Source organism: Pan troglodytes, chromosome 15 (assembly GCF_028858775.2).
Source record: "Pan troglodytes isolate AG18354 chromosome 15, NHGRI_mPanTro3-v2.0_pri, whole genome shotgun sequence".
Taxonomy (NCBI): domain Eukaryota; kingdom Metazoa; phylum Chordata; class Mammalia; order Primates; family Hominidae; genus Pan; species Pan troglodytes.
The window spans coordinates 72,662,144-72,689,147 of record NC_072413.2 but is presented as its reverse complement, the minus strand read 5'-3'; the positions used below and the strand labels follow the sequence as shown (position 1 = coordinate 72,689,147).

The 27,004-nt window shown below is 41.2% G+C and overlaps 2 protein-coding genes across 14 annotated transcripts in view; one reads left to right on the top strand and one right to left on the bottom strand.

Annotated features, from left to right (window-relative positions):
• Positions 1-1,908: 1,908 nt before the first annotated feature.
• Positions 1,909-25,587, bottom strand: FCF1 (FCF1 rRNA-processing protein). 3 transcript variants are annotated; one of them, XR_010150970.1, is made up of 9 exons: positions 25,461-25,587; positions 25,109-25,176; positions 23,720-23,791; positions 22,564-22,712; positions 15,318-15,390; positions 5,840-5,927; positions 4,466-4,560; positions 3,087-3,757; positions 1,909-2,314 (listed from the first exon to the last, which is right to left on the bottom strand). XR_010150970.1 is itself a non-coding variant. In XM_003314417.6 (8 exons), the coding sequence occupies exons 1-8, from the start codon at positions 25,461-25,463 to the stop codon at positions 3,709-3,711; spliced, it is 597 nt and encodes a 198-aa protein (XP_003314465.1). In that variant the 5' UTR covers positions 25,464-25,587; the 3' UTR covers positions 1,909-3,708. The 3 variants fall into 3 exon arrangements, 2 of the variants coding, with proteins under 2 accessions (XP_003314465.1, XP_016781907.1); XM_003314417.6 differs by having other exon boundaries at positions 1,909-3,757; XM_016926418.4 differs by lacking the exon at positions 23,720-23,791 and having other exon boundaries at positions 1,909-3,757.
• The window catches only part of AREL1 (apoptosis resistant E3 ubiquitin protein ligase 1), a 51,801-nt gene continuing 50,314 nt past the window's right edge, over positions 25,518-27,004 (top strand). For 4 of the 11 annotated variants that reach the window (XM_009428134.5, XM_063793016.1, XM_063793014.1 and 1 more), the window contains exon 1: positions 25,538-25,728. The gene's annotated coding sequence lies outside the window, so the exon portion shown is untranslated. Of the gene's footprint in view, positions 25,729-27,004 lie in introns of all 11 variants that reach the window. The other 7 variants (XM_001157027.6, XM_016926415.4, XM_063793015.1 and 4 more) reach the window with 7 other exon arrangements.

Sequence of the window (27,004 nt, the reverse complement as noted above, 5' to 3'; positions counted from 1 at the left end):
ATAGAATTGGGCTCACAGGATATCTGCAATTTTTATTTTAGTGGATCTTGTCAACAGCTGTAAAAAATGATCATAAATATTTGCACTTCTGTCAGCATGACATCAGTACTCATTTCTCTAAACCCTTGTTACATGTATTGGAAAATCTCATCAGTCACTTGTTTTTTAGGGGAGGGGAGTGTCTTGCACCGAAATCTATAATTTTAATATATTCAAACTTTTCAATCTTTTTAGATTCTGCTTAAGAATTCTATCCAAAGGTGATAAACACGTTTTTCTTTACATTTATTTTCCTAATGCTTCCATAGCTTAGAAATAAGTTTAGGGTGGGCGCAGTGGCTCATGCCCATAATCCCAATACTTTAGAAGGCCAAGGTGGGCAATATGGAAAAATCCCATCTCTGTAAGAAATACAAAAATCCCAGCTACTTGAGAGGCTGGGGTGGATCATCAGGGCCTGGGAAGGTCAAGGCTGCAGTGAGCCATGATTGTGGCAACGCACTGCAGCCTGGGTGACAGAGTGAGAAACTGTCTCAAAAAAAAAAAAAATTTAGGTCTTTGATCCACTTGAAATATTTTTATGAATCATGTGAAGTAGGAATCTAATTTTTTTCTCTTTTTTTTTTTTTTTTTTGAGACAGAGTTTCTCTCTTGTTGCCCAGGCTGGAATGAGTGCAATGGCATGATCTCGGCTCATCACAACCTCCATCTCCCAGGTTCAAGCGATTCTCCTGCCTCAGCCTCCAGAGTAGCTGGGAATACAGGCATTTGCCACCATGCCTGCCTAATTGTTTTTTTGTATTTTTAGTAGAGACGGGGTTTCTCCATGTTGGTCAGGCTGGTCTTGGGCTCCCGACCTCAGGTGATCCGCCCACCTTGGCCTCCCAAAGTGTTGGGATTACAGGTGTGAGCCACCACGCCCGGCCTAATTTTTTTTTCAAATGGATAGCCACCTTGCCATTGTGTAATAATCACTAACATTTACTGAACAACACTTACTTGGGCCAGGTACTATTCAATTTAATCTCACTTTATCAGGTTTGTTTTGCGGATTAAACATTTTAAAGAGGAAACAAGGAAGGCAACAAATGGTTATATGGTTTGTCCAACTCATACAGATATTAACTGGTGGAATTAGTATTCTAACACTAACAGAATGACTCCAGACTATTTGGCCTGTTAATGAAATTTCCTTTTCCCACAGAAACGAAATACCACCTTAATAATATACCAAATCCCCACAAATACATAGGTTTTTTGTTTGTTTGTTTTTGAGACAGAGTTTCACTCTGTCGCCCAGGCTGGAGTGCAGTGGCGCGATCTCGGCTCGTTGCAACCTCCGCCTCCCGGGTTCAAGCGATTCTCCTGCCTCAGCCTCCCAAGTAGCTGGGACTACAGGCTTGCACCACCACGCCCAGTTAATTTTGGAATTTTTAGTAGAGGTGGGGTTTCACGATGTTGGCCAGGCTGGTTTCAAACTCCTGACCTCAAGTGATCTGCCCACCTCAGTCTCCCAAAGTGCTGGGATTATACATAGGTTAATGGATTTTCTATGGTGTACTGTTTCCTATGCTTCATCTTCCATTCCTAATTTACTGGGGAGGCACCTATTCATTTTTAAGATTAGCTCAAACCACATGACCACTGGCCTTTCCTCCCTCTCCATCCCAACCAGTAGAAAAAAATCATTCCACCTTTATGTGCCCATGACATGCCTCTGAAACTTTTACCCTAGCACTGCTATTTTACGGCATTTATTCATTTACATGTTTTTCTTTCCCACCATAATGAGTGTCTTGAGGGCAGGACCATCTCTTATTAAGCACCTAGTATACATTTAATAAATGTTTATTGAGTAAGTCAGTATAAAACAATGACCGCCAAATTATGTGAGCAATCATCAGAATATCTGATTTCTAAAAAGATGCAACAAAAATTTTTTATTGTAAATTGACAATTTGTAATTGTATAAATGTATGGGTTACAAAGTGATATCATAAATTGTGGATACAATATGGAATAGTTAAATCAAGCTAGTTAACATATGCAATACTTCAAATACATTTCTGTGATGAGATCAATTTTGAAATGTATAATACCCCATTATTAAGTATAGGCACCACACTGTACAACAGAACTCAAAAAAAGCATAAAACATATTCTTCCTGTCTGAGATTTTATACCCTTTGACCATCATTAATTTTTTTTTTTTTTTTTTTTGAGACAGTCTCACTCTGTCACCCAGGCTGGAATGCAGTGGCGCAATCTCAGCTCACTGCAACCTCCACCTCCTGGGTTCAAGAGGTTCTCCTGCCTCAGCCTCCCCAGTGGCTGGGATTACAGGCACGTGACACCATACCCAGCTAATTTTTTTTGTATTTTTAGTAGAGGTGGGGTTTTGCCATGTTGTCCAGGCTCATCTCCAACTCCTGACCTCAGGTGATCCACCCACCTTGGCCTCCCAAAGTGCTGGGATTACAGGAATGAGCCACCATGCCTGGCCTAATTTTTATGAGACAAAATATCAATTTCAAAACAGCATCAGTGGCAAAACAGCATCAGTGGCTGGACGTGGTAGCACGCACCTATAGTCCCAGCTACTCCGCAGGCTGGGGCAGGAGAATCGCTTGAACCTGGGAGGCGGAGGTTGCAATGAGCCGAGATCGCGCCACTGCACTCCAGCCTGGTGACAGAGCGAGACTCCGTCTCAAAACAAACAAATAAACAAACAAACAACAAAAAAGCAGCATCAGAAAGTGAGCAGGCCAGGCACGGTGGCTCACGCCTGTAATTCCAGCACTTTGGGAGGCCGAGGCATACTTTTCTGTATTAAAAATACAAAAGTATTTGTCTCTACTAAAAATACCCACCCCCCCGCCCAAAAAAGAAAAATTAGTTGAGCATGGTGGTGTGTACCTGTAATCCCAGCTACTCGGGAGGCTGAGGCAGGAGAATCACTTGAAGGATGGGAGGCAGGGGTTGCAGTGAGCCCAGATCACGCCACTGCACTCCAGCCTGGTGACAGAGCAAAACTTCATCTCAAGAAAAAAAAAAAAAAAAAAAAAAGAGCGAGCATATTGAACTACCCTCAGCTCATAGTAAGGCAAATAGGTCAACAGAATAATAATTCATGCTACTGCATTGGAAAAGCAATTAAAAGAAATTTAAAAATGTGTAAGCAGAAATTCAGTTGCATGTAAGAAAATCCAATTCCCCGTGAGAAAGAGAAAGAGCTGAGTCCTTTAAAAATTAACTGCCTGTTTTTCTGTGGCTAGTGAGCCTTATCTCTCCTCCTTTCCCAGGCATTGTAAATATCCTGTTTCTCTAGCTGTGCAGCTGCAAGGTAACTAGACAGATAAACTCAAGTCGTAAAACATGATTTTCCTTGAAAAGTAAGAAATGATGTAATGCATGTCTCAGTTAATTGAATAACTGTCTTTCTTGCTTCTGTAATATGCTTCCCCCTGCACAGATTCCCCCCCAACCCCCCCGGCCCCACAAAATGCTTAAAAGGTAACTTAACTCTTTGTTCAGGGTTCAGTCCTTTGGATGTTAATCTGACTGGGCTGGTGCACCTAAATAATAAATATCTCCCTGAACTCCATCAGTCTCTCTGATTCCTTAAAAATCCCGCTACATTTCGTGTAATGAACTGGCAACAAGAGAAAGTTGGTCGAAGAAAGGCAGAGGAACTGTGTCTTGTAAGAATTAGAATCGAGGGGCTCCATAATCATCTGGCATCCGTTCAATGTTGTATCTGATCAGGACAAAAAATCAACACTGGTAAGAAAGATGGGAAGAGAACCCATCTAAAAACCCATCCTTTATAGACTGCAATACTCTCACCCCCACTGTGAATCCTTTTTGTCAGTGGAAACAATTTAGGGGAACATCATAATGAATGATTTACAGCAAAATGCTGACTATAATACAATATGATTGTTTTTTCAAAGTCACAAAGTCCGCAAGAGGGGAACTGAGGAGCTGAGATCAGTAAGTCCAACTTCTTAGTCCACAGACTTCCCACCACATTGTGCTCTCCTCAAGCTGAAAAGCTGGAAAATAAGTCTGAGGACTGACAAAAAATAGCCAAGAAGGATAACAGCTTTTTTTTTTAAATAAGCTTTCCATTTCTCAGATGAAGTGTTAATTAAAAAAAATCTTTCAAAACAGGTATTTCTGGCCAAAAAGATTAGCTTGATTTAAATTACTGCTTTTATTTAAAACAATACATCTATTTCTTCCAGTAATCTTACTCTAACAATTTAAATGTTTGCCTCATTCCTTAAATCCTATCTCTCTCTTTTGCTCTTGCTCTTGCTTTGTCTCATTTCTTCAAATATAACTATGTAAACATTTGATACAATAATTTCTTTCAAATCCTTTATAACCTTATCACTTATCCTCATTTTCAATTGATATCAATTATATATTTCTATTCCCTTCTCCAAGGGAAATTTCTCACCTATGGTTAGAAATGTACATGATAGGAACTCCAGGAATCTTACGGATTCTTCTTTTAAGGTCCCGGTCAACTGTGGCCACAATGTAACACTTATGCTGTAAGAGACATGGAGTGATGTTCACACTGAGGTCACTGAGCACGCTTAGTGAATACTGGATAATGGCACAACGACTGACTAGTCTGAGAATCGTTCATTTTCACAGTAAGTAGCGAAGGGCAGGCTATAACAATTTGTTGAGTACCTACTAGGATCTAGGAGCTCCTAATCTTGTTATATAAAATAAACAAGTTGCCTGGGCTGAATGCAGCATTTAGAATCTTGAGGAGGAGAAGGTAGAAAACTTTTCACAAGCTGCAAACTGTTTTCTGCTCATAAATGAAAGGGACTTTCACACTTGGGGCAGACAATTCTTTAGTTTTGGGAAAATGCTCCGAGGAACTCCATGGAGATAAAAAGTGCCTTAATTTGGAGGCCATAGCTCCCTCCTTTCCCTAGATCTTGGGGCTTGGGTGTGCTCTGGGCCTACTGATGTTAGAGGTAAGCTATCCCCGAAACAGGGAGCCTAAGTAGGATATTCAGGGCCTGAAACTAGAGCCTAGCAGTTATAAAAGCAGTAATATTTAGCTGTCAGGTGAAAGCTATTTTATAGGAAGCTTCACATCTGTCACGTCTGACTCTCCTACTGAGTTTTATAAAAAGTGGCAGAGTGGTATCAGCTGTGCTGTGGGAAATACTGCCGCCCCCCCCCCTCCCCCCCCGCCAACCCGCCCCATGGGGTGAAGTGGCTAAAAGGATGGCTCTGTGGTCAGCAGAGCAGATGAAGATTATCATCAGCAAAGAGAGGCCCTTATAAAAGCACTCAGTAGCAGAAGTCCTTGTGGTGCTTAATGAAGGAATTAAAAACCTACTTATTCTAGGGTATGTGTGAAATAGCATCTTGGGAGACTCTCAGATATAACTAAGAAGCACTTTTGGATTAGGCATCGTGAAGAGGAACAAAATTCCTACATCAAAAATAAATGGGTTCTACATTAACTCACTTAAAATAATTTTACAGAGATTTGTGAGATAAAGAATCAGTTAAATGTCCCAAATCACATAGCCAGTAAATGCAGGTGCTGAGACATGAAACCCATGTCTCCTCCCCAAGCCTGTGCTCTTTCCATTATGGTTAGAGTGTACATTTTCAATCCACTTTCTCAAGTAAATGAAGACACCTATGCTTCTTATGAAGGAATGCTATGCAATTTTTTTTTTTAATTTAACCACAATGTATATTCCTAGATGTTTTACTGACCATGAACATTCAGGAGATAATAGTTTACATTTTTTTTTTTTTAAGCACAAAGTAAACAGTTATGAACTGATAATACCTGAGTTACTCTCTGTACTAAGCAGTCATCTGCATAGGTTCCTTTGTGTGTACATGGTAATCGTTCAAATCTTGGATCCTTGGCAATCCTGTAGGTGGATTAAAGAAAACATTCAATCAACTGGATAACTTTCTGAGTCTTAATTAATGCAATAAAAGTAACATGATCTATGCAGAGATTTTAAGGCACTGTTCTCCTCCTGAACTTTATCCTCTAACTGGAAAGACAATTCACGGGGCAGGGAATGACGGCTGACAGCTGGTGTGCTTTGGGTCATTTAATCATTACAAAACTTTGAGTTATTATATATCTATTCCACAGATGAGGAAGTAGGCTTAGAGAGATTAAATTACTTCATTCAAAGCTATACAGCTGGGAAAAGCCAGGATTCAAAAACAAAACCCATTTTAACCTAACCATTTCACTTTTAAGAAGTTGTCTTAAACACAATGAACAAGAATATAGGCAGAAGGATGATCACTCAACACAGTTTATAGTAAGTGAAGAAAATAAAAATATCCTGTAGAAAGGTAAAAGTTAAACCCATTTTGGTGCCCTTATCCTATTAATAAAAAGTGAGGTAGAGCTGTATGTACCAATGTGGAAGGACCTACACTAAACTGTTGAATAAACAAAGCAGGGCATATGCATATATATATATATATATATATAATATGATTTAATTAATAAAATACAAATCCTTCTTTCCAATACTCTTTATTTAGATTTGCATTTGCACAGAAAAAGGTCTGAAAAAATATATTAACCTTTCTCAGTTGTCACTCTTGGGGTATGAGAATGGACAAAGTATGAATGTAGAGGCAGACTTTTACCTTTTACTATATGTATATGCTTGTATTGTTTGCCATAAAACACTCAAACATGTATTATTTTCATACATATTTGAAAAAGAAAAACCCCAACTCTGTGTGATTCTGAGAGCCATGCTCTTTCTATTAACAGTGATGATGAGTCACTGAAATGAAGAAAAATACAAGACAGCACATAAGTACCAAGTGCAACACAAATACTCCTCCATATTGCAGTAGTTCAGCGCTAGGTCAATGTGGGTTGGGAATATTTAGAAAAAAATGACATAGGGGTGAAATAAGATTAAAGAATGTGCCAAGCAATGTGAGGGTACCAAATAGGACACCAGCCAACTGTAAAATGGTTTCTTGGTATTTGGGGAAGAGTAAACACATCTTTCTGGCTGGGGGCAGAGTGTTTGTGGACAGAAGAATGAAATGGGGCTAGAAAGAGTCTCCAATGCCAGGCTGACGAGTGTGATGACACAGGTAACGAGGAGTCATTAAAGATTTCTGGGGGACAAAGTGATAAGAACAAAGCTCTGTCTTGGAAAAACTAAGCAGGCTGTGCTGGGGAGGATACACTAGAGGGAGGATGGACTGGTTGCTGACAAACTAGGTGGGCAACAGTCTAGGACTATGCTCTTTCAGTTATCTCTTTACTCCTGAAATCACTTATCTCCTCTCTACTAGCTCTTTCCTAGAAACATACTAACATGCTGTCATATATTCTCTGCCTTAAGACAAAAAAATCTTTTTACCTATACCCCCCTCCAGCTAACACTCCATTTCTGCATCTCTTGACAGCCAAACTTAGTGTTTCCACTTGGTGCCTCTATTTTCTCCCCTCTCATTCTTTATTTTTATTGTTTTAAAAATTACCAGGCTGGGTGTGGAGGATCATGACTACAATCCCAGCACTTTAGGAGGCCAAAGCAGGAAGATCACTTGAGGCCAGGAGTTTGAGACCAGCTGGGCAACATAGTGAGACCCTATCTCTACTAAATTTTTTTTTTTTTTTTTTGGAGATGGGGTCTCATTCTGTCACCCAGACTGGAGTGCATTGGCACAATCCCAGCTCCCTGCAACCTCTGCTCCCAGGTTCAAGCGATTCTCCTGCTTCAGCCTCCTGAGTAGCTGGGATTACAGGCATGCGCCACCATGCCCAGCTAATTTTGTATTTTTAGTAGAGACGGGGTTTCACCATGTTAGCCAGGCTGGTCTAGAACTCCCGACCTCAGATGATCTGCCTACCTCAGCCTCCCAAAGTGCTAGGATTACAGGCATTAGCCACTGCACCCAGCCTTTTTGAGATGGAGTCTTGCTCTGTTGCCTAGGCTGGATGCAGTGGCATGATCTTGGCTCATTGCAGCCTCTGCCTCCCAGCCTCAAGCAATTCTCCTGCCTCAGCATCCCTAGTAGCTGGGATTATAGGTGCCTGCCACCACCCCCAGCTAATTTTTGTATTTTTAGCAGAGATGAGGTTTCACCACATTGGTCAGACTGGTCTTGAACTCCTAGCCTCAGGTGATCCGCCCGCCACAGCCTTCCTAAGTGCCAGGATTACAGACGTGAACCACCATGCCCAGTCTCTAGCAAAAAAAATTTTTTTTTAAATTAGCCATGCAAAAGAAAAAAAATAATCAGACATGCATAGTGGTATGCACCTGTAGTCCCAGCTACTTGGGAGGCCGAAGCAGGAGGATCACTTGAGCCGGAGAGGTCAAGGCTGCAGTGAGCTGTGATAGCATCACTGCACTCCAGCCTGGGCGACAGAGTGAGAATCTGTCTTTAAAAAAAAAAAAAAAAAAAAAAAAAAAAGCATATACACATATCTATAAACAATGCAGTATTGGTTTGCATGTTTTTAGACTTTAGATAAATGGTATACTCCACATATGTTCTTGCTTTTTCATAGACATCTACAGAACTCTCCACCCCAAATCAACAGAATATACATTTTTTTCAGCACCACACCACACCTATTCCAAAATTGACCACGTACTTGGAAGTAAAGCTCTCCTCAGCAAATATAAAAGAACAGAAATTATAACAAACTGTCTCTCAGACCACAGTGCAATCAAACTAGAACTCAGGATTAACAATCTCACTCAAAACCGCACAACTACATGGAAACTGAACAACCTGCTCCTGAATGACTACTGGGTACATAACGAAATGAAGGCAGAAATAAAGATGTTCTTTGAAACCAACGAGAACAAAGACACAACATACCAGAATCTCTGGGACGCATTCAAAGCAGTGTGTGGAGGGAAATTTATAGCACTAAATGCCCACAAGAGAAAGCAGGAAAGATAGAAAATTGACACCCTAACATCACAATTAAAAGAACTAGAAAAACAAGAGCAAACGCATTCAAAAGCTAGCAGAAGTCAAGAAATAACTAAAATCAGAGCAGGACTGAAGGAAATAGAGACACAAAAAACCCTTCAAAAAATTAATGAATCCAGGAGCTGGTTTTTTGAAACGATCAACAAAACTGATAAACCGCTAGCAAGACTAATAAAGAAAAAAAGAGAGAAGAATCAAATAGACGCAATAAAAAATGATAAAGGGGATATCACCACCGATCCCACAGAAATACAAACTATCATCAGAGAATACTACAAACACCTCTATGCAAATAAACTAGAAAATCTAGAAGAAATGGATAAATTCCTCGACACATACACTCTCCCAAGACTAAACCAGGAAGAAGTTGAATCTCTGAATAGACCAATAACAGGAGCTGAAATTGTGGCAATAATCAATAGCTGACCAACCAAAAAGAGTCCAGGACCAGATGGATTCACAGCTGAATTCTACCACAGGTACAAGGTACCATTCCTTCTGAAACTATTCCAATCAACAGAAAAAGAGGGAATCCTCCCTAACTCATTTTATGAGGCCAGCATCATCCTGATACCAAAGCCGGGCAGAGACACGACGAAAAAAAGAGAATTTTAGACCAATATCCTTGATGAACATTGATGCAAAAATACTCAATAAAATACTGGCAAATCAAATCCAGCAGCACATCAAAAAGCTTATCCACCATGATCAAGTGGGCTTCATCCCTGGGATGCAAGGCTGGTTCAATATATGCAAATCAATAAATGTAATCCAGCATATAAACAGAACCAAAGACAAAAACCACATGATTATCTCAATAGATGCAGAAAAGGCCTTTGGCAAAATTCAACAACGCTTCATGCTAAAAACTCTCAATAAATTAGGTATTGATGGGACGTATTTCAAAATAATAAGAGCTATCTATGACAAACCCACAGCCAATATCATACTGAATGGGCAAAAACTGGAAGCATTCCCTTTGAAAACTGGCACAAGACAGGGATGCCCTCTCTCACCACTCCTATTCAACATAGTGTTGGAAGTTCTGGCCAGGGCAATTAGGCAGGAGAAGGAAATAAAGGGTATTCAATTAGGAAAAGAGGAAGTCAAATTGTCCGTTTGCAGACGACATGATTGTGTATCTAGAAAACCCCATTGTCTCAGCCCAAAATCTCCTTAAGCTGATAAGCAACTTCAGCAAAGTCTCAGGATACAAAATCAATGTACAAAAATCACAAGCATTCTTATACACCAACAACAGACAAACAGAGAGCCAAATCATGAGTGAACTCCCATTCACAATTGCTTCAAAGAGAATAAAATACCTAGGAATCCAACTTACAAGGGATGTGAAGGACCTCTTCAAGGAGAATTACAAACCACTGCTCAATGAAATAAAAGAGGACACAAACAAATGGAAGAACATTCCATGCTCATGGATAGGAAGAATCAATATCGTGAAAATGGGCATACTGCCCAAGGTAATTTATAGATTCAATACCATCCCCATCAAGCTACCAATGACTTTCTTCACATAATTGGAAAAAACGACTTTAAAGTTCATATGGAGCCAAAAAAGAGCCCGCATCGCCAAGTCAATCCTAAGCCAAAAGAACAAAGCTGGAGGCATCACACTACCTGACTTCAAACTATACTACAAGGCTACAGTAACCAAAACAGCATGGTACTGGTACCAAAACAGAAATATAGATCAATGAAACGGAACAGAGCCCTCAGAAATAACGCCGCATATCTACAACTATCTGATCTTTGACAAACCTGAGAAAAGCAATGGGGAAAGGATTCCCTATTTAATAAATGGTGCTGGGAAAACTGGCTAGCCATATGTAGAAAGCTGAAACTGGATCCCTTCCTTACACTTTATACAAAAATCAATTCAAGATGGATTAAAGACTTAAACGTTAGACCTAAAACCATAAAAACCCTAGAAGAAAACCTAGGCTTTACCATTCAGGACATAGGCATGGGCAAGGACTTCATGTCTAAAACACCAAAAGCAATGGCAACAAAAGCCAAAATTGACAAATGGGATCTAATTAAACTCAAGAGCTTCTGCACAGCAAAAGAAACTACCATCAGAGTGAACAGGCAACCTACAAAATGGGAGAAAATTTTCGCAACCTACTCATCTGACAAAGGGCTAATATTCAGAATCTACAATGAACTCAAACAAATTTACAAGAAAAAAACAAACAACCCCATCAAAAAGTGGGCGAAGGACATGAACAGACACTACTCAAAAGAAGACATTTATGCAGCCAAAAAACACATGAAAAAATGCTCACCATCACTGGCCATCAGAGAAATGCAAATCAAAACCACAATGAGATACCATCTCACACCAGTTAGAATGGCAATCATTAAAAAGTCAGGAAACAACAGGTGCTGGAGAGGATGTGGAGAAATAGGAACACTTTTACACTGTTGGCGGGACTGTAAACTAGTTCAACCATTGTGGAAGTCAGTGTGGCGATTCCTCAGGGATCTAGAACTAGAAATCCCATTTGACCCAGCCATCCCATTACTGGGTATATACCCAAAGGACTATAAATCATGCTGCTATAAAGGCACATGCACATGTATGTTTATTGTGGCATTATTCACAATAGCAAAGACTTGGAACCAACCCAAATGTCCAACAATGATAGACTGGATTAAGAAAATGTGGCACATATACACCATGGAATACTATGCAGCCATAAAAAATGATGAGTTCATGTCCTTTGTAGGGACATGGATGAAACTGGAAATCATCATTCTCAGTAAACTATCGCAAGAACAAAAAACCAAACACCGCATATTCTCACTCATAGGTGGGAACTGAACAATGAGAACACATGAACACAGGAAGGGGAACATCACACTCTGGGGCCTGTTGTGGGGTGGGGGGAGGAGGGAGGGATAGCATTGGGAGATATACCTAATGCTAGATGACGAGTTAGTGGGTGCAGCGCACCAGCATGGCACATGTATACATATGTAACTAACCTGCACATTGTGCACATGTACCCTAAAACTTAAAGTATAATAATAAAAAATAAAAAAAAAAGAGATTGGGGTCTTGTTGTCCAGGCTGGCTTGAAACTCCTAGGCTCAGGTGATCCTTCTGCCTCAGCCTCCCAAGTAACTGGAACTACAGATGTGCGTTAACAGTGCTCAGCATTGTTCTTTTTCTTTTTTTTGAGACAGGGTCTCGCTGTCTCCCAGGCTAGAATGCAGTGGTATGATCTCGAACCTCCCTGGCTCAAGCAATCCTCCTACCTCAGCCTCCCAAGTAGCTGGGAATACAAGTACATGCCACCATGCCTGGCTAATTTTAAAATGTTTCATAGACATTGGGTCTCACTATGTTGCCCAGGCTGGTCTCAAACTCCTGGGCTCAAGGAATCCTCCTGCTTCGGGCTCCCAATACTGCTGGGATTACAGGTGAGCCACAGTGCCTGACTGCTGTTGTTTTTTTTAATAGTTTATATTGTTTTTGAGATTTATCCACATTGGCGCATAACTCTAGTTCACTCATCTTCACTCTTGTATAGTATTTTATTCGTGAGCATTCCACAGCTTATCTATTCTTTTCTTTCTTTTTTAAAGAGACAAGGTCTCACTTTGTTTTTGGGGCTGGAGTGGAGTGGTGTGATCATAGCTCACTGCAACCTTGAACTTCGTAGAGGCACAAGCCACCATGCCTGGCTAATTTTCTTTTTTTTTTTTTGAGATGGAGTCTCGCTCTGTCACCCAGGCTGGAGTGCAGTGGCGCGATCTCGGCTCACTGCAAGCTCCGCCTCCCGGGTTCATGCTATTCTCCTGCCTCAGCCTCCCCAGCAGCTGGGACTACCAGGCGCCCACTACCACGCTCGGCTAATTTTTTTGTATTTTTAGTAGAGACAGGGTTTCACCGTGTTAGCCAGGATGGTCTCGATCTCCTGACCTCGTGATCCGCCCGCCTCGGCCTCCCAAAGTGCTGGGATTACAGGCGTGAGCCACTGCGCCTGGCTGGCCGCCCGGCAAATTTTTAAAGTTTTGTAGAGCCAGGGTCTCATTATGTTGGCCAGGCTGGTCTCAAACTCCTGGGCTCCAGCAATCCTCCCCACTTGGCCTCACGAAGTGTTGGGAATTATACGTGAGCTTCTGTACCCAGTTTTTTGTTGTTTTTTTTTTGAGACAGGGTCTTGCTTTGTAGCCCAGGCTGGAGTACAGTGGCACGACCTCAGCTCACTGAAACCTCCGCCTCCTGGGCTCAAATGATTCTCCTGCCTCAGCCTCCAGAGTAGCTGGGATTATGGGCGCCCGCCACCATGCCTGGCTAATTTTCATATTTTAGTGGAGACAGGGTTTCACCATGTTCAGGATCACTCCTGACCTCAAATGATCTGCCTGCCTCGGCCTCCCAAAGTTCTGGGATTACAGGCATGAGCCACCATGCCTGGCCATCCTTTATGGCTTAAGAAAAGCCATTTCTTTTGACTGTCTGCAATTTTTTGCTATTATGTACATAACAAGATGCCAATACTTGACTCCAATAGTAGCTGAACTTCTCTATAGCAATCTTTTTCTTTCTTTCTTTTTTTTTTACCAGAACCCACATAGCACAAGATAGATTTTATCTAGCATACAGTATGCACACATATACCACATATACATATACACACATATAACAGCGAAAAAAGTTTTGTGAAGCAGTACCCAATTTTTTCTACATATTCATGCTAATATTTTATAATTTCTTTCTTTTTTTTTTTTTTGAGACAGAGTCTCACTCTATCACCCAGGCTAAAGTGCAGTGGCACCATCTCAGCTCACTGCTACCTCTGCCTCCTGGGCTCAAGCAATCTTCCCACCTCAGCCTCCCGAATAGCTGAGACTACAGGTGTATGCCACCACACCTGGTTAATTTTTTTACTTTTTGTAGAGACAGGGTTTCACCATGATGCCCAGGCTGGACTGGAAATCCTAGGCTCAAACAATCCACTTGCCTCAGCCTCCCAAGGTGTTGGGATTACAGGCATGAGCCACCGTGCCGAGCCTATAGTTTCTTCTATTACACTAAAAAATATACTCGGGGGTCGGGTGTGGTGGCTCATGCCTATAATCCCAGCACTTTGAGAGGCCAAGGTGGGAGGATCACTTGAGCCCAGGAGTTCAAGACTAGCCTGGGCAACATGGTGAGACCTCATCTCTACTGAAATTTTAAAAAACTGGCCATGTGAGGTGTTGCATGCCTGTAGTCCCAGCTACTTGAGGGTGCTGAGGCAGGAGGACTGCTTAAGCCCAGGAGGTCGAGGCTGCAGTGAGCCCTGATTGTGCCACTGCACTCCAGCCTGGGTGACAGAGCAACACCTTGCTTCAAAAACAGAACAAAACAAAACACAAAAAACCCCCCAAACCCACCAGGCATTGTGATCCTTTAAACCAATTTAATTACCTGTAGAATGTGATCTCCAGGTTAAAAGACTGTGTTGTAAGAGTATGAACAACCTGGATTTTACCAGATATTGTCAAGTTGCCCTCCAAAGTGATGACCAATTTATACCCTTAGTAGTTCAGTATGAGAATTCCCATTGCTTCATGGTCTTAACTATTCTTGGCATTGTCAAGCTCATTAAAAAATTTTTGCCAATCTAATGGGCACTAAATGACAACTCACTGTGAATTTAAGAATTATGTTTTTCTTACGGATGTGAAGTTCTTTATGCATTTTGAAAATAAGCCCTTTGTTGATTATGTATGTCTGTTTACTTTGTTAATATCTTTTGCTATACACAAATATTCAATTTCATTAAGATATTCTCTGTATTTTCTCTTTTTTTTTTTTGAGACAGAGTTTTGCTCTTGTTGCCCAGGCTGGAGTGCAATGGCGTGATGTAGGCTCACTGCAACCTCCGCCTCCCGGGTTCAAGCGATTCTCCTGCTTCAGCCTCCCAAGTAGCTGGGATTACAGGCACCTGCCACCACAGCCGGCTAATTTTGTATTTTTAGAAGAGATAGGGTTTCTCCATGTTGGTCAGGCTGGTCTCGGACTCCTGACCTCAGGTGATCTGCCTGCCTCGGCCTCCCAAAGTGCTGGGATTACAGGCCACCGAGCCCGGCCAAGATATTCTCTGTATTTTCTATTAAAAGTTTAGACACTCTAACTGGAACTGATTTTTGTGTGAGAGAAAGACCAAAACCACCCCCCCAAAAATGATAAATAGTTTTGTATGATTTTCACAACTAACTGGCCAAGAAATCTTTAAACAACAAACAGATGAATCTTCAGTATACCAATCTAGAACAGATCTAGTTTACCTCCTTCCTACCTTAGAGCCACTCGATACTTCTGCCCCAATTTCTCAATTTCAGCCATCACACAATCGGTTATACATGGGATACCTGCCAGGGAAAAAAATTCACATTAAGAACAGAACTTGTAACGAAATTATCTCTGAATTATATCCCTGCTCAGAGTTTTAAAAAGACCCAGGACACTTTTGCAATGACAGCAGAATTAGCACACTGAAATATACAAGAAGAACTAGAGTAGAAGAAAACCCTAAGAAACTAAGATTGTCCCAACCCCAAACTGCAGATTCCCTGTTATATCTGGGGAAAAAAAACTAAGCTGAACTCTGTCATTATTTTTATATTAATGTAAGTTCCTGATGGGAAAAAAAAATATTTATTTTTATTATTTTTTTGAGACAGAGTCTTGCTCTGTTGCCCAGGCTGGAGTGCAGTGGCACGATCTCAACTCACTGCAGCCTCAACCTCCTGGGTTCTAGTGATCCTCCTGGGTTCTAATGTTCCTCCCACCTCAGCCTCCCGAGTAGCGAGGACCACAGGTACGCACCACTATGCCCAGCTAATTAAAAAAAAACCTTTTTTTTTGTAGAGATGGGGCTTTGCCATGTTGCCCAGGCTGTCTTGAACTCCTGGGATCAATCATTCCTCCTGCCTTGGGCTCCCAAAGTGCTGGGATTACAGGTGTGAGCCACTGTGCCTGGCTCAGATGAAATAAAATTTAAATGTGAACCACAAGAAACCATGAAATTAGCCAGATAATGTAAATCTGATCACATAAAAAATTTAAAAACTTCTGTTTGACAACTATCAAACAGAAAGCCATATAATAGTTAAAAAAAAAATCATCATCCCTATTTTATAGGTGAGGAACCTGAGACACAAAGAAGTTAACTAAATAGATAGCAAATGGTAAAGCCAACATTTGAACGGAGTCTATTGGGCCAAAGACTGGGAAGAGTGGCACCTAGAAGAGTGGCAAAGATTAAACAGATGAAAATATCCAATATTGGCCGGGCGTAGTGGCTCACGCCTATAATCCCAGCACTTTGGGAGGCTGAGGCAGGCGGATCACCTGAGGTCAGGAGTTCGAGGCCAGCCTGGCCAACATGGTGAAACCCGTCTCTACTAAAAATAAAAAAAAATAGCTGGGCATGGTGTTGGGCACCTGTAATCCCAGTTACTTGGGAGGCTGAGGCAGGAGGATCAGTTCAACCCAGCAGATGGAGGTTGCAATGAGCCAAGATCGTGCCATTGCACTCTAGCCTGAGTGACAAGAGTGAAACTCCATCTCAAAAAAAAAAAAAAAAAAAAAAAGAAAATACCCAATATTGAGGAAACAAGTATTCTCATACTAAGTTTGTAGGTATATACATTGGTACAACTATTTGAGGGCAAATTTGCAATACCTATTAAAAATACACAAATCCCTTGATACATAATACAGCTTCCAGACAATGTATCCTAAAGAAATACACTCTTAGGGAGACATATTCATAAGGATATTTACTATAGACTTGTTAATTGGGTAGAACCTGGAAATAACCAAAATACCTAATAAGATATTGGGTTTAAAAAATTATGTATTTAAACAATAGAATAGTATGTAACTTTACACCTGATCTTAGCCAAAAGGCTGAGAAGCAATTATAGTATGTAACTTTATTCATTCTTTATTTTTTTTTTGAAGTCTCACTTTGTTGCCCAGGCTGGAGTGCAGTGGCGTAATCTCTGCCTCCCAGGTTCAAGTGATTCTCCTGCCTCAGCCTCCCAAGTAGCTGGGATTACAGGCGCCCTCCACCACGCCCAGCTAATTTTTGTAGTTTTAGTAAAGACAGGGTTTCACCATGTTGGTCAGGCTGGTTTCGAACTCCTGACCTGAAGCAATCCACCTGCCTTGAACTCCCAAAATGCTGGGATTATAGGCGTGAGCCACCGTGCCCGGCCATACATAACTTTAAAAAAGAATTCCTGGCCAACATGGCAAAACCCCATCTCTACTAAAAATATAAAAATTAGGGCTGGGTGTGGTGGCTCATGCCTGTAATCTCAGCACTTTGGGAGGCCAAGGCAGGCAGGTCACCTGAGGTCAGGAGTTCAAGACCAGTCTGGTCAACATGGTGAAGCCCCATCTCTACTAAAAATACAAAAAAATTAGCTGGGCGTGGTGGCACATGCCTGTAGTCCCAGATACTCAGGAGGCTGAGGCAGGAGAATCACTTGAAGCCTGGAGGCAGAGGTTGCAGTGAGCCGATATTGCGCCACTGCCCTCCAACCCGGGTAACAGAGTGAGGCTCTGTCTCAAAAAAAAAAAAAAAAAAAAAAAAAAATTAGGTGGGTGTGGTGGAACACACCTGCTATCCTGGCTACTGGGAGGCTGAGGCATGAGAATTGCTTGAACCCGGGAGGCAGAGGCTGTAGTGAGCTGAGATTACACCACTGCACTCCAGCCTGGGTGACAGAGTGACACCCTGTCTCAAAAAAAAAAAAAAAAAAAAAAACCCAAAAACTTGGGCAACATGATTGATACCTTGTTTCTACAAAACATAAATAAATAAAATAGCCAGGCATGGTGGCTCTTTCCAGTAGTCTCAGCTACTTGGGAGGCTGTGGCTGCAGGATCACTTGAGACCTGGAGGTTGAGGCTGCTGTAAGCTATTGGCTCAGACCACTGCATTCCAGCTTGGATGACATAGCAAGACCTTGACTCAAAATAAAAGAATGAGGCCCATTTATATATACATGCCATGGAAAAATGTTCAAAATATATAGTTCAATGTAAAAAGCAAGTAGAAATGATTAAAATGTGATCTATCCATACAGTGGAATATTACTTAGTAATAAAAAGAAATGAAGTACTGATACAAACTGTAATATAAATGATCCTTGAAAACAGTACGCTAAATGAAAAAGGACCAAATATTATAAGATTCTATTTTTATGAAATGTCCAGAACAGGGAAATTTATAGAAACAGAAAGTAGATTAGTGGTTGCCTAGAAATAGAGAGAATGGTGAGGGTTGCAGGGTGATGGCTAAGGGTCTCCAGGTTTCTTCCTGGGATAATGGAAGTTCTAAAATTGACTATGGTGATGGATGATGCACAACTCTGTGAATTCACTAGAAGTCACTGAACTGTACACTTTAAAGGGATGAACTGTATAGTTGTAAAGGGAGTCAATTATATTTCAGTAAATCTGTTTTATAAAGAAAAAAATAATACAGGATCCATTTTTTTTTATTTTTTTGAGACGGAGTTTCGCTCTTGCAATGGCACGATCTTGGCTCACTACAATTTCCGCCTCTGGGGTTCAAGCGATTTTCCTGCATCAGCCTCCCGAGTAGCTGGAATTATAGGGACCTGCCACCACGCCTGGCTAATTTTTTTTGGATTTTTAGTAGAGACAGAGTTTTGCCATGTTGGCCATGCTGGTCTTGAACTCCAGACCTCAGGTAGTCCGCATGCTTCGGCCTCCCAAAGTGCTGGGATTACAGGCCATTTTCATTAATAGATAAAAGTAACCCTCCATCTCACACAGATTTATGAATTTTTATAATTGCTCCTTTGAGGAAATGCATTATAAGCAACTTCCTTTTTTTCCCCCTTTTGAGACAGGTTCTTGTTCCGTCACCCAGGCTGGAGGGCAGTGACATGGACATAGCTCAGTGCAGCCTCGACCTCCCAGGCTCAAGTGATCCTCCCACCTCAGCCTCCCAAGCAGCTGGGACCATAGACATGCTCCACCATGCTCAGCTAATTTTTGTGGTTTCTTTTGGTAGAGATAGGATTTTGCCATGTTGGCCAGGCTGGTCTCAAACTCCTGGGCTCAAGCAATCCACCCACCTTGGCCTCCCAAAGCGTTGGGATTACAGGCATGAGCCACCATCCCAGCTTGATTTAAAAAAAATTTTTTTTGTAGAGACGCGGTCACACCATGTTGCCCAGGCTGGTCTTGAACTCCTGAGCTCAAGCCCAGAACTCCTCCCACCTCGGCCTCCCAAACTGCTGGGACTACGGGGTGAAGATCTCGCCCAGCCCAACTTTCTTTTCTTCTTCTTCTTCTTTTTTTTTTTTTTAAAGACAGGGTCTTGCTCTGTTGCCTGGGCTGGAGTGTAGTGGCATAATCACAATTCACTGTAGCCTCAGCCTCCCAGGCTCAAGTGATCCTCCCACCTGAGCATCTGTAGCTAGGACCACAGGTGCATGCCATGATGCATGCTTTTTTTTTTTTTTTTTTTTGAGACAGAGTCTCGCTCTCTCACCCAGGCTGGAGTGCAGTGGCACGATCTCGGCTCACTGTAGCCTCTGCCTCCCAGGTTCCAGTGATTCTCTTCCCTCAGCCTCATAGGTAACTGGGATTACAGGCACATGGTGCTGCGCCTGGCTAATTTTTGTATTTTTAGTAGAGATGGGGTTTCACCATGTTGGCCGGGCTGATCTCGAACTCCTGAAAAGCACTAGGATTACAGGTGTGAACCACCGCACCTGGCCCCCTGGCTAATTTTTAAATTATGTGTAGACATGGGGTCTCGTTATGTGCCCAGGCTTCAACTTCCATTTTTTTATGCTAGAATTTTTTAGAAGTATATTAATACTGGCCAGGCGTGGTGGCTCATGCCTATAATCCCAGCACTTTGGGAGGCCGAAGTGGGCGGAATGCTTGAGGTCAGGAGTTCGATACCAACCTGGCCAACATAGAGAAACCCCGTCTCTACTTTACACAAAAATTAGCTGGGAGTGGCAGCATGCACCTATAATCCCAGCTACTCGGGAGGCTGAGGCAGGAGAATCACTTGAACCTGGGAGGCAGAGGTTGCAGTGAGCAGAGATCACCCCACTGTACTCCAGCCCGGGCCACAGAGTGAAACTTCGTCTCTCTCTCTATATATATTTTAATACTGAGATCATCAAACAAGGCAATGTGTTCTTTAAGAGGACCAATTTCAGAGCCATGTAGCAGTGAAGTGAGCAAAGGCTTGCAACTGAAGTAGGGAAGCAGGCTCAGGAAAACCACTACAAGGAAAGGGAAAGTAACAGCCTCAGGATTCATAGGCAGAAGAGAAAGCCAATGGGAAGCAAACTATCCTTCCTTGTTGGACTATAAAGTGGAAATAGAAGAGACCAGGAACTATGTAAAGATCAAACAGGCCTTTTCAAGGTAAGAGGAAGAGAAAGGCCTTCCTTTAAGTATAAAGGCAAGCAAGGCCAGGCACGGTGGCTCACGCCTGCAATCCCAGCACTTCGGGAGGCGGAGGTGGGTGGATCACCTGAGGTCAGGAGTTTGAGACCAGCCTGACCAATATGGTGAAACCCGCCTCTACTAAAAATACAAAAATTAGATAGACATGGTGGCATGTCCTAGCTACTGGGGTGGCTGAGGCAGAAGAATTGCTTGAACCTGGGAGGCGGAGGTCGCAGTGAGCTGAGATCACGCCAATGCACTCCAGCCTGGGTGACAAAGCGAGACTCTGTCTCAAAAAAAAAAGTATACATATTTAAAGAAAGCCATAAGACTAAAGCTATCCTGCTGAAAGCTCTAACAGTCACTATCTAGATATTACTGGTGGAGGTATAGAGTCAAGGAAGCAATTCACCAAGGAAGCAAAGGGCCATGCTTTGACCCTCTAGCCGTTTCATTGAGAAGCAGGTCACAGCATTCCTGGAGAAGCAGCTCAATTAGAAATACCATGGGAAATACAAAGAGACTACCAAGTTTAGTGTCTTCCCCCATATGGGGTCACCCAAGCCTCATTCTTAGAGGCCTCGTAGCACCTCAACTTTAGATTATTTCTAAAAGATTTATTTAAAAAGTTTATGTATATAGCTTTAAAAAGTAATACAGAAAGGCCTATATGAAAAAAAAATGGTCCCCTGACCATTGCCACCCAATCAATTCTGATCTGTAGAGAAGACTATTTTATTCCATTAACTCCATTTTTTTCTCATCTGATGGCTACCTTCACATCTTAATAAACATATGCAGCTAATAAATGTATGCAGCCATTCTTTTTTTTTTTTTAGATGGAGTTTCTCTCTGTCACCAGGCTGGAGTGCAGTGGCACAATCTCGGCTCACTGCAAGCTCCACCTCCCAGGTTCCAGCGAATCTCCTGCCTCAGCCTCCCAAGTAGCTGGGACTACAGGCACGTGCCACCACGCCCAGCTAATTTTTGTATTTTTAGTAGATATGGGGTTTCACCTTGTTGGCCAGGATGGTCTCGATCTGGACCTCATGATCCGCCTGCTTTGGCCTCCCAAAGTGCTGGCATTACAGGCGTGAGCCACCGCAAGTGCTGGGATTACAGGTGTGAGCCACTGCGCCCGGCTGCAGCCATTCTTAATTAATTTTAGGCATCTAAAGAATCTGCTTTCTTACCCCTTTCACACATTCCTTACCCCCATCTTCTCATCTTGCTCATTTTAATAAATCAGTAAACAACATTTACCATTTCTATCACTCTGCAACTGTTGTTCATTATATAGTAGCCTTTAAAACTTAAAAAGGGAGGTACAAATTTTTCCCTTTGATTCCAGTAATTTATGGCAAAGTTTAAGTCTAATTTTCATTCATACCTCTAACTGGGTGACTGAAAAATATATAAATATAAACCCGCTACAAATGGGGCAGATCTTACTATGATAGGCCTCATAGATGGCCTTACTTTTCTTTTTCCTGTTCATGGTAGTGAAGGAAGATCATTTAAAGGAGGGGATATACAAATACACAAGGGAAATCTATTAATGGTAAATTGCATACCTAGGTGTAAATAAACTACCTCAGATCCTCTGTACTACGAATAAATACCAAACTGAATAAACTTAGGAATTGACCATCATCTATCTAACTTCTAGGGCTGTGATCATAAATGGCAGAATGTCTTATTTAGGGTTTCAACACTGGGGCAGAAGGGAGAACATATCCTTGTTAACATAAAAGAATATAGATACTGAAAAATAGATTTTTCATTTATCTAGAATTTTAAAATCTAGAATTCTAAAACAGAAAATTCCCCTGTGTTCAAAATTGATGTCCATAATGATACTCGAAGCATTCTAAGTGTTTTCTGAATTGTGAAAGTTTCATTTTTTCCAGTCAAGTTTGCATTATACTTCAATTCATTAAACATGGTCATTGCTATGGTGACCACTGTAAATTAAATGGCCAGCAATTCAGTTAACAAGAACCCCATCTCCCTCCTTTCATGTATTTGTATAAATATAATTATTCTGAACAAATGTCACGGAAACATAAAAGTATGATACTCACACTTGGCATACAGACAGTCCATCATTGACTGCACTAAGTCCAGTTTGGCTTTTATGGAAAAGTTGATAAAGTTGGTATCAACGAGGATGTGGTAAGGTGGGCCCAGCTGTGTATTATATTGGAAAAATAAGCAGGAAGGGTGTTGGGGACTGAAGGAAAAAGAAAACAAGAACAAAGAAAAATTTACATTGATACCCTAGTATTAACAAAAACAAAAAAGAAGTCTGCTTGGGACTGTTTGCTGTAAACTCTTTTGTCCATGTTCATTGGAAATAAATCCTAAAAAGGAAGGCAAGGAAGAAAGTAATATCATTATCTTAATCTCAGCTCCCCTGGCAACCTTTGTCACCAACTTTAAAAAAGCAATTATCAAAAACAAACAAACAAAAAAAGCAATTATCCAATCTAGCTCTTCCTCTAGCAAAAGTAGAATCGCCATGGGCACAGGGAGGTAGAATATAGTTATCGTGATTAGAATGATACAACAACACGTTTGTCATTCTTAAAGGATTCTAAAACTGCTGTTATGGAATGTGATAGAGAACAGTTTGTCTAGTGTTAGGATTATATACTACAGCAGGACCTGTATCACATCTAGCCCAAGTTGTCTGGGTTGAATATGACAGTGATTCCAAATGCTAGGCCATGGATCAGTATCTACCTGTGATGATATGTCCATTACCAATCCAGGGAAAAATTAGAAAAATAAGGAAAATGTGGTAAAGTTTTCATAAAGTTAAATGTACTTACTTAAAAGGAATGAAATACCTTTATATCTTTATATAAAGGTCATATCTTTATATAAATATCTTTATTCTGAAAATATATTTTAAATATTTTTTGGTGATACAGTCTCTCTTTTATGAACTGCTGGTGTGTTAAACAATGGCACTTATGTCTCTTAAAAGATCCCTGGCAAAGAAAAAGTTAATAATCCTAGATAATATCTCCAGGATTTTAGGGGAAATTTTACTGCTCCATAAAATCCCAAAACCTTCAAACCACTAGAATTGATATATGCTCATCGATATGACTTTCATCTACATAGTTGTGCTGGACTTACTAACAAATAAGTTAGCAAACCAGCTCAGGGAAAGCCTGGATTTCTAAGAGGTCTATGGTTTTAAAGGAAAACTTCAAACGTTTGATTACTCACACTTCTCTTTCCTTTAATGCGCTGGGATCCTTCTTTTCTTTCTTTTTAGGTTTTAATCTATCCTTTTCTTTACTAGGAAGAAAAAGGTAAATTAAATCCAAGGGAGAAGAAAAACCACAGCAATTAAAATCTCAAAAATCTAAAGTTCCATTTTTTTTTTTTTTGGTCTACTGAAGAAATCCTACTTTGTGATATCCTCATGTTAATATCAGCATACTCTTTCTGAGCAAATAACTCTAGTGCAAAGCACAGTACCTGGAAGTATCAGAATTAACCAGTAATGCCAATAATGCATAAGAATTGTTAATGAGTAAATAAAAGCTGATTATACTATATTTATTTTTTAGTCAGAATCTCTCACATCAAGGATCACAACCCACTTTCAAGCAATGGGTAAAAGGGTGACAGTTATCTTCTGAAGATTCAGATGCTTTAACTTTTGGGGGAAAAGTATTACCCCATATGCTTCTTATAAAGGGCTAAAATGTAAAAACGCATATACAGAACTTAACCCTTAACTAGAAAGAAATTATTATTAATGGAGTGTCATTCCTAAAAATTACACAATACATCACACTAAAGGCTGAGAATAATAATTCTGAAGGTTTTAACGACTATTCTCTTATTCTGAGAGTCTTTTTTGTATTTTTAGTGGAGACAGGGTTTCACCGTGTTGGCCAGGCTGGTTTTGAACTCCTCACCTCAGGTGATCCACCCGCCTCAGCCTCCCAAAGTGCTGGGATTACAGGCGTGAGCCACTGCGCCCGGCTTTCTGAGACTCTTAAACTCAGTGAAGATCAGTCTTTATTTAATAGCTATGCTTATTCTACACTTAAGCAGGGACACCGCTTTGATCCTCTTCATACTAGGGAATTTCACTTCACTTTCTTCTTCCACAGTGATTTGGATTCTTATATTAGTAAGACTTATAAAATGGAGATATCTTGGAGTTTTCCCATTTTCTCTGACAAAAATATTTGAGTACCAGGCACTGGAAACGCCAGACAAACAAGGTCTCTAACCTTGCCATCTTTCAACAAGAAACACTCCCCTCGCCCCACCCCAGGGGAATGTAGTAGTGTAATGGTAAAAACATAAAGAGAACTATACGGACTTCACCGAACTGACATGAGGTTTAAATGCGATATGGCAGACAAAGCATATAACGGTAGAAAAAGTGAACACTTAAGAAATGTTTAATTCCCATCGCCTTTCCCAGTGTGATCGCTCAGCAGCTAAATTACTGTTAAACACTGGCTATCTCATGCTATATAAATCTAAGACACAATAATAAGCAAAAAACAAAATAATAACAACAAACATTTTTACTACTTATCCTCTCTAGACTCTTATTAGAATATCCCTGGGCAGTTGATTCCAGACACTCACAGCCTCTGATCTCTGAGACTAAGCATTCGCTTCATGGTCGCATACTTCCTTGTTTTCTTTTGCTTCCCCTTGAAACAGAAATTTTAGAATTAAAAAAGTTGGAAACACACGGCATCTTTTAAAGTCTCTTCTTTTCTCTTGTCCATTGCCTTCCCTTCTTGCCTCAAATAACCCAGACCCTCTTCCCCACTCTGTAAAGCATAACAGTCACCGCTTGGAGAAGTTTAAGAGCTAAGACCAGAATGAAAATATGCTAGGATAATGTGAAGGAAATTTGGCCACGGTCTGACTACTTCCTTCTCCACCCAAAAAGTGGCCTGATAACGTCCCTTCTTGGACCCTCTTCTCTCACCATGGTCACGCCAAACTCCTGGTTCTTCCGTAATCACCAACGGCGCAATACTTCTACGTCATTCACATACTGCTTCCGGCAAAGGATAGCCCGGAAGCGGAAACTCCTTGGGGAAACGGCAATCCCCCGAGCCGGTTCCCAGGCCGGGTGGAGACCAACTCTGGGGTCTCTTGGTGGGAGAGTGGGGAGCCCGTCTTCTGCTGAGTGCTGCCGCCCCTTCCCAGGACAGCGGAGGTGGAACTTCGTCGCGCTGCAACCCCCGGCTCGGGTAACGTTTCTCTCCAGCCTTAGGCAGAGCCCAGAAGACCTGCCTTTACCAGAGTTCCAGAGAGAGAGAGAGGGAGGACAAGGGTAGGGGGGTTCAGACTCCTGGTTTGCTCAGTAGTTTGGGGGAACACATTCTCCTCACCCTGTAGCGTTGGGGTATCCGGTGTCTATGGTCCAGCCCTGAGGCTGTGGTTCCTATTTGGTTTTCCTAGCCGATACGGTGCTTTGTGCAGCTAGGTGGATGATTGTTCTCGAGTATATACCGTGTACTCCTCTCGGTGAAGAGAGAAATGAAGCAGTGTTTGAGGGCCTAGACTATCGCTAGAGAATTGGGGCATAAGCTTGCATATGTTACTACTTACCCAAGCCAAGAAAATGGTGAGATACAATGCACATTTATTGTGAAGCCTTGGTGTGTCATCTTTAAGTAAAAAGGGAGAATTTGTGAGAACAAGGAGCGAAAGGTAGCTTTTTTCTTTGAGTACCTGCTATGTATTCCAGTGGTTCTTAACTTTTTGGAGATAACTTATTTCTTGAAAGTTTGTGGAAAGCCAGGAACAATTCTTTAAAAAGTGGGCACACATACAGTTTGTAATACACTTTATGAGATTGGTGGACTCTGAAGCCCATCCGTGGACCCTCTGGGTGTCTGTAAACTTTAGATGAAAACCCCCATCCTATATACTGTACTTGTCACTTTATTCATGTTACCTTCTTTGACCTTCTCAATAACATAAATACTCTTATTTTACATATGGGGAAACTGAGCCCCAGACTTTGTTCAGGGGTCTGTTTGAGTCTCGTGATTCCAAAGTCTGTACTTGTATTTCTTTTTTTCTTTTTCTTTCTTTCTTTCTTTTTTTTTTTTTGCACATTGTCTTCCATTCTCCAGCTACTGATCAAGCTGGGAACGGAATGGGTACCTCTGTCATACTTTTCTTATTGCATGATGCTATCCTAGAATTGGAAGTAAAAAATGTTATCAGGTTTAAAAAAGAAGGTGACCATTGTATAACCCTTATGATGAAAACACGTTTATTGTTTAACACGAACTTTGGAGTCTGACTGATGGGGTTAAAATCCTTGCTCTGCCTTATAACTCGCCATGACATTGGGCGAGTTAATCTATCTGCATCTCAGTTTATCTGTAAAATGGAGATAATCATAATAGCACTCTTTTACTGGGATGTTATCAGGACTTATGTTTATTCATAGTTAACATGCGAGGTCCCTAGAAGAGTGTAAACCAGACTACTCAGAGTGTTTTCTGTTGTTAC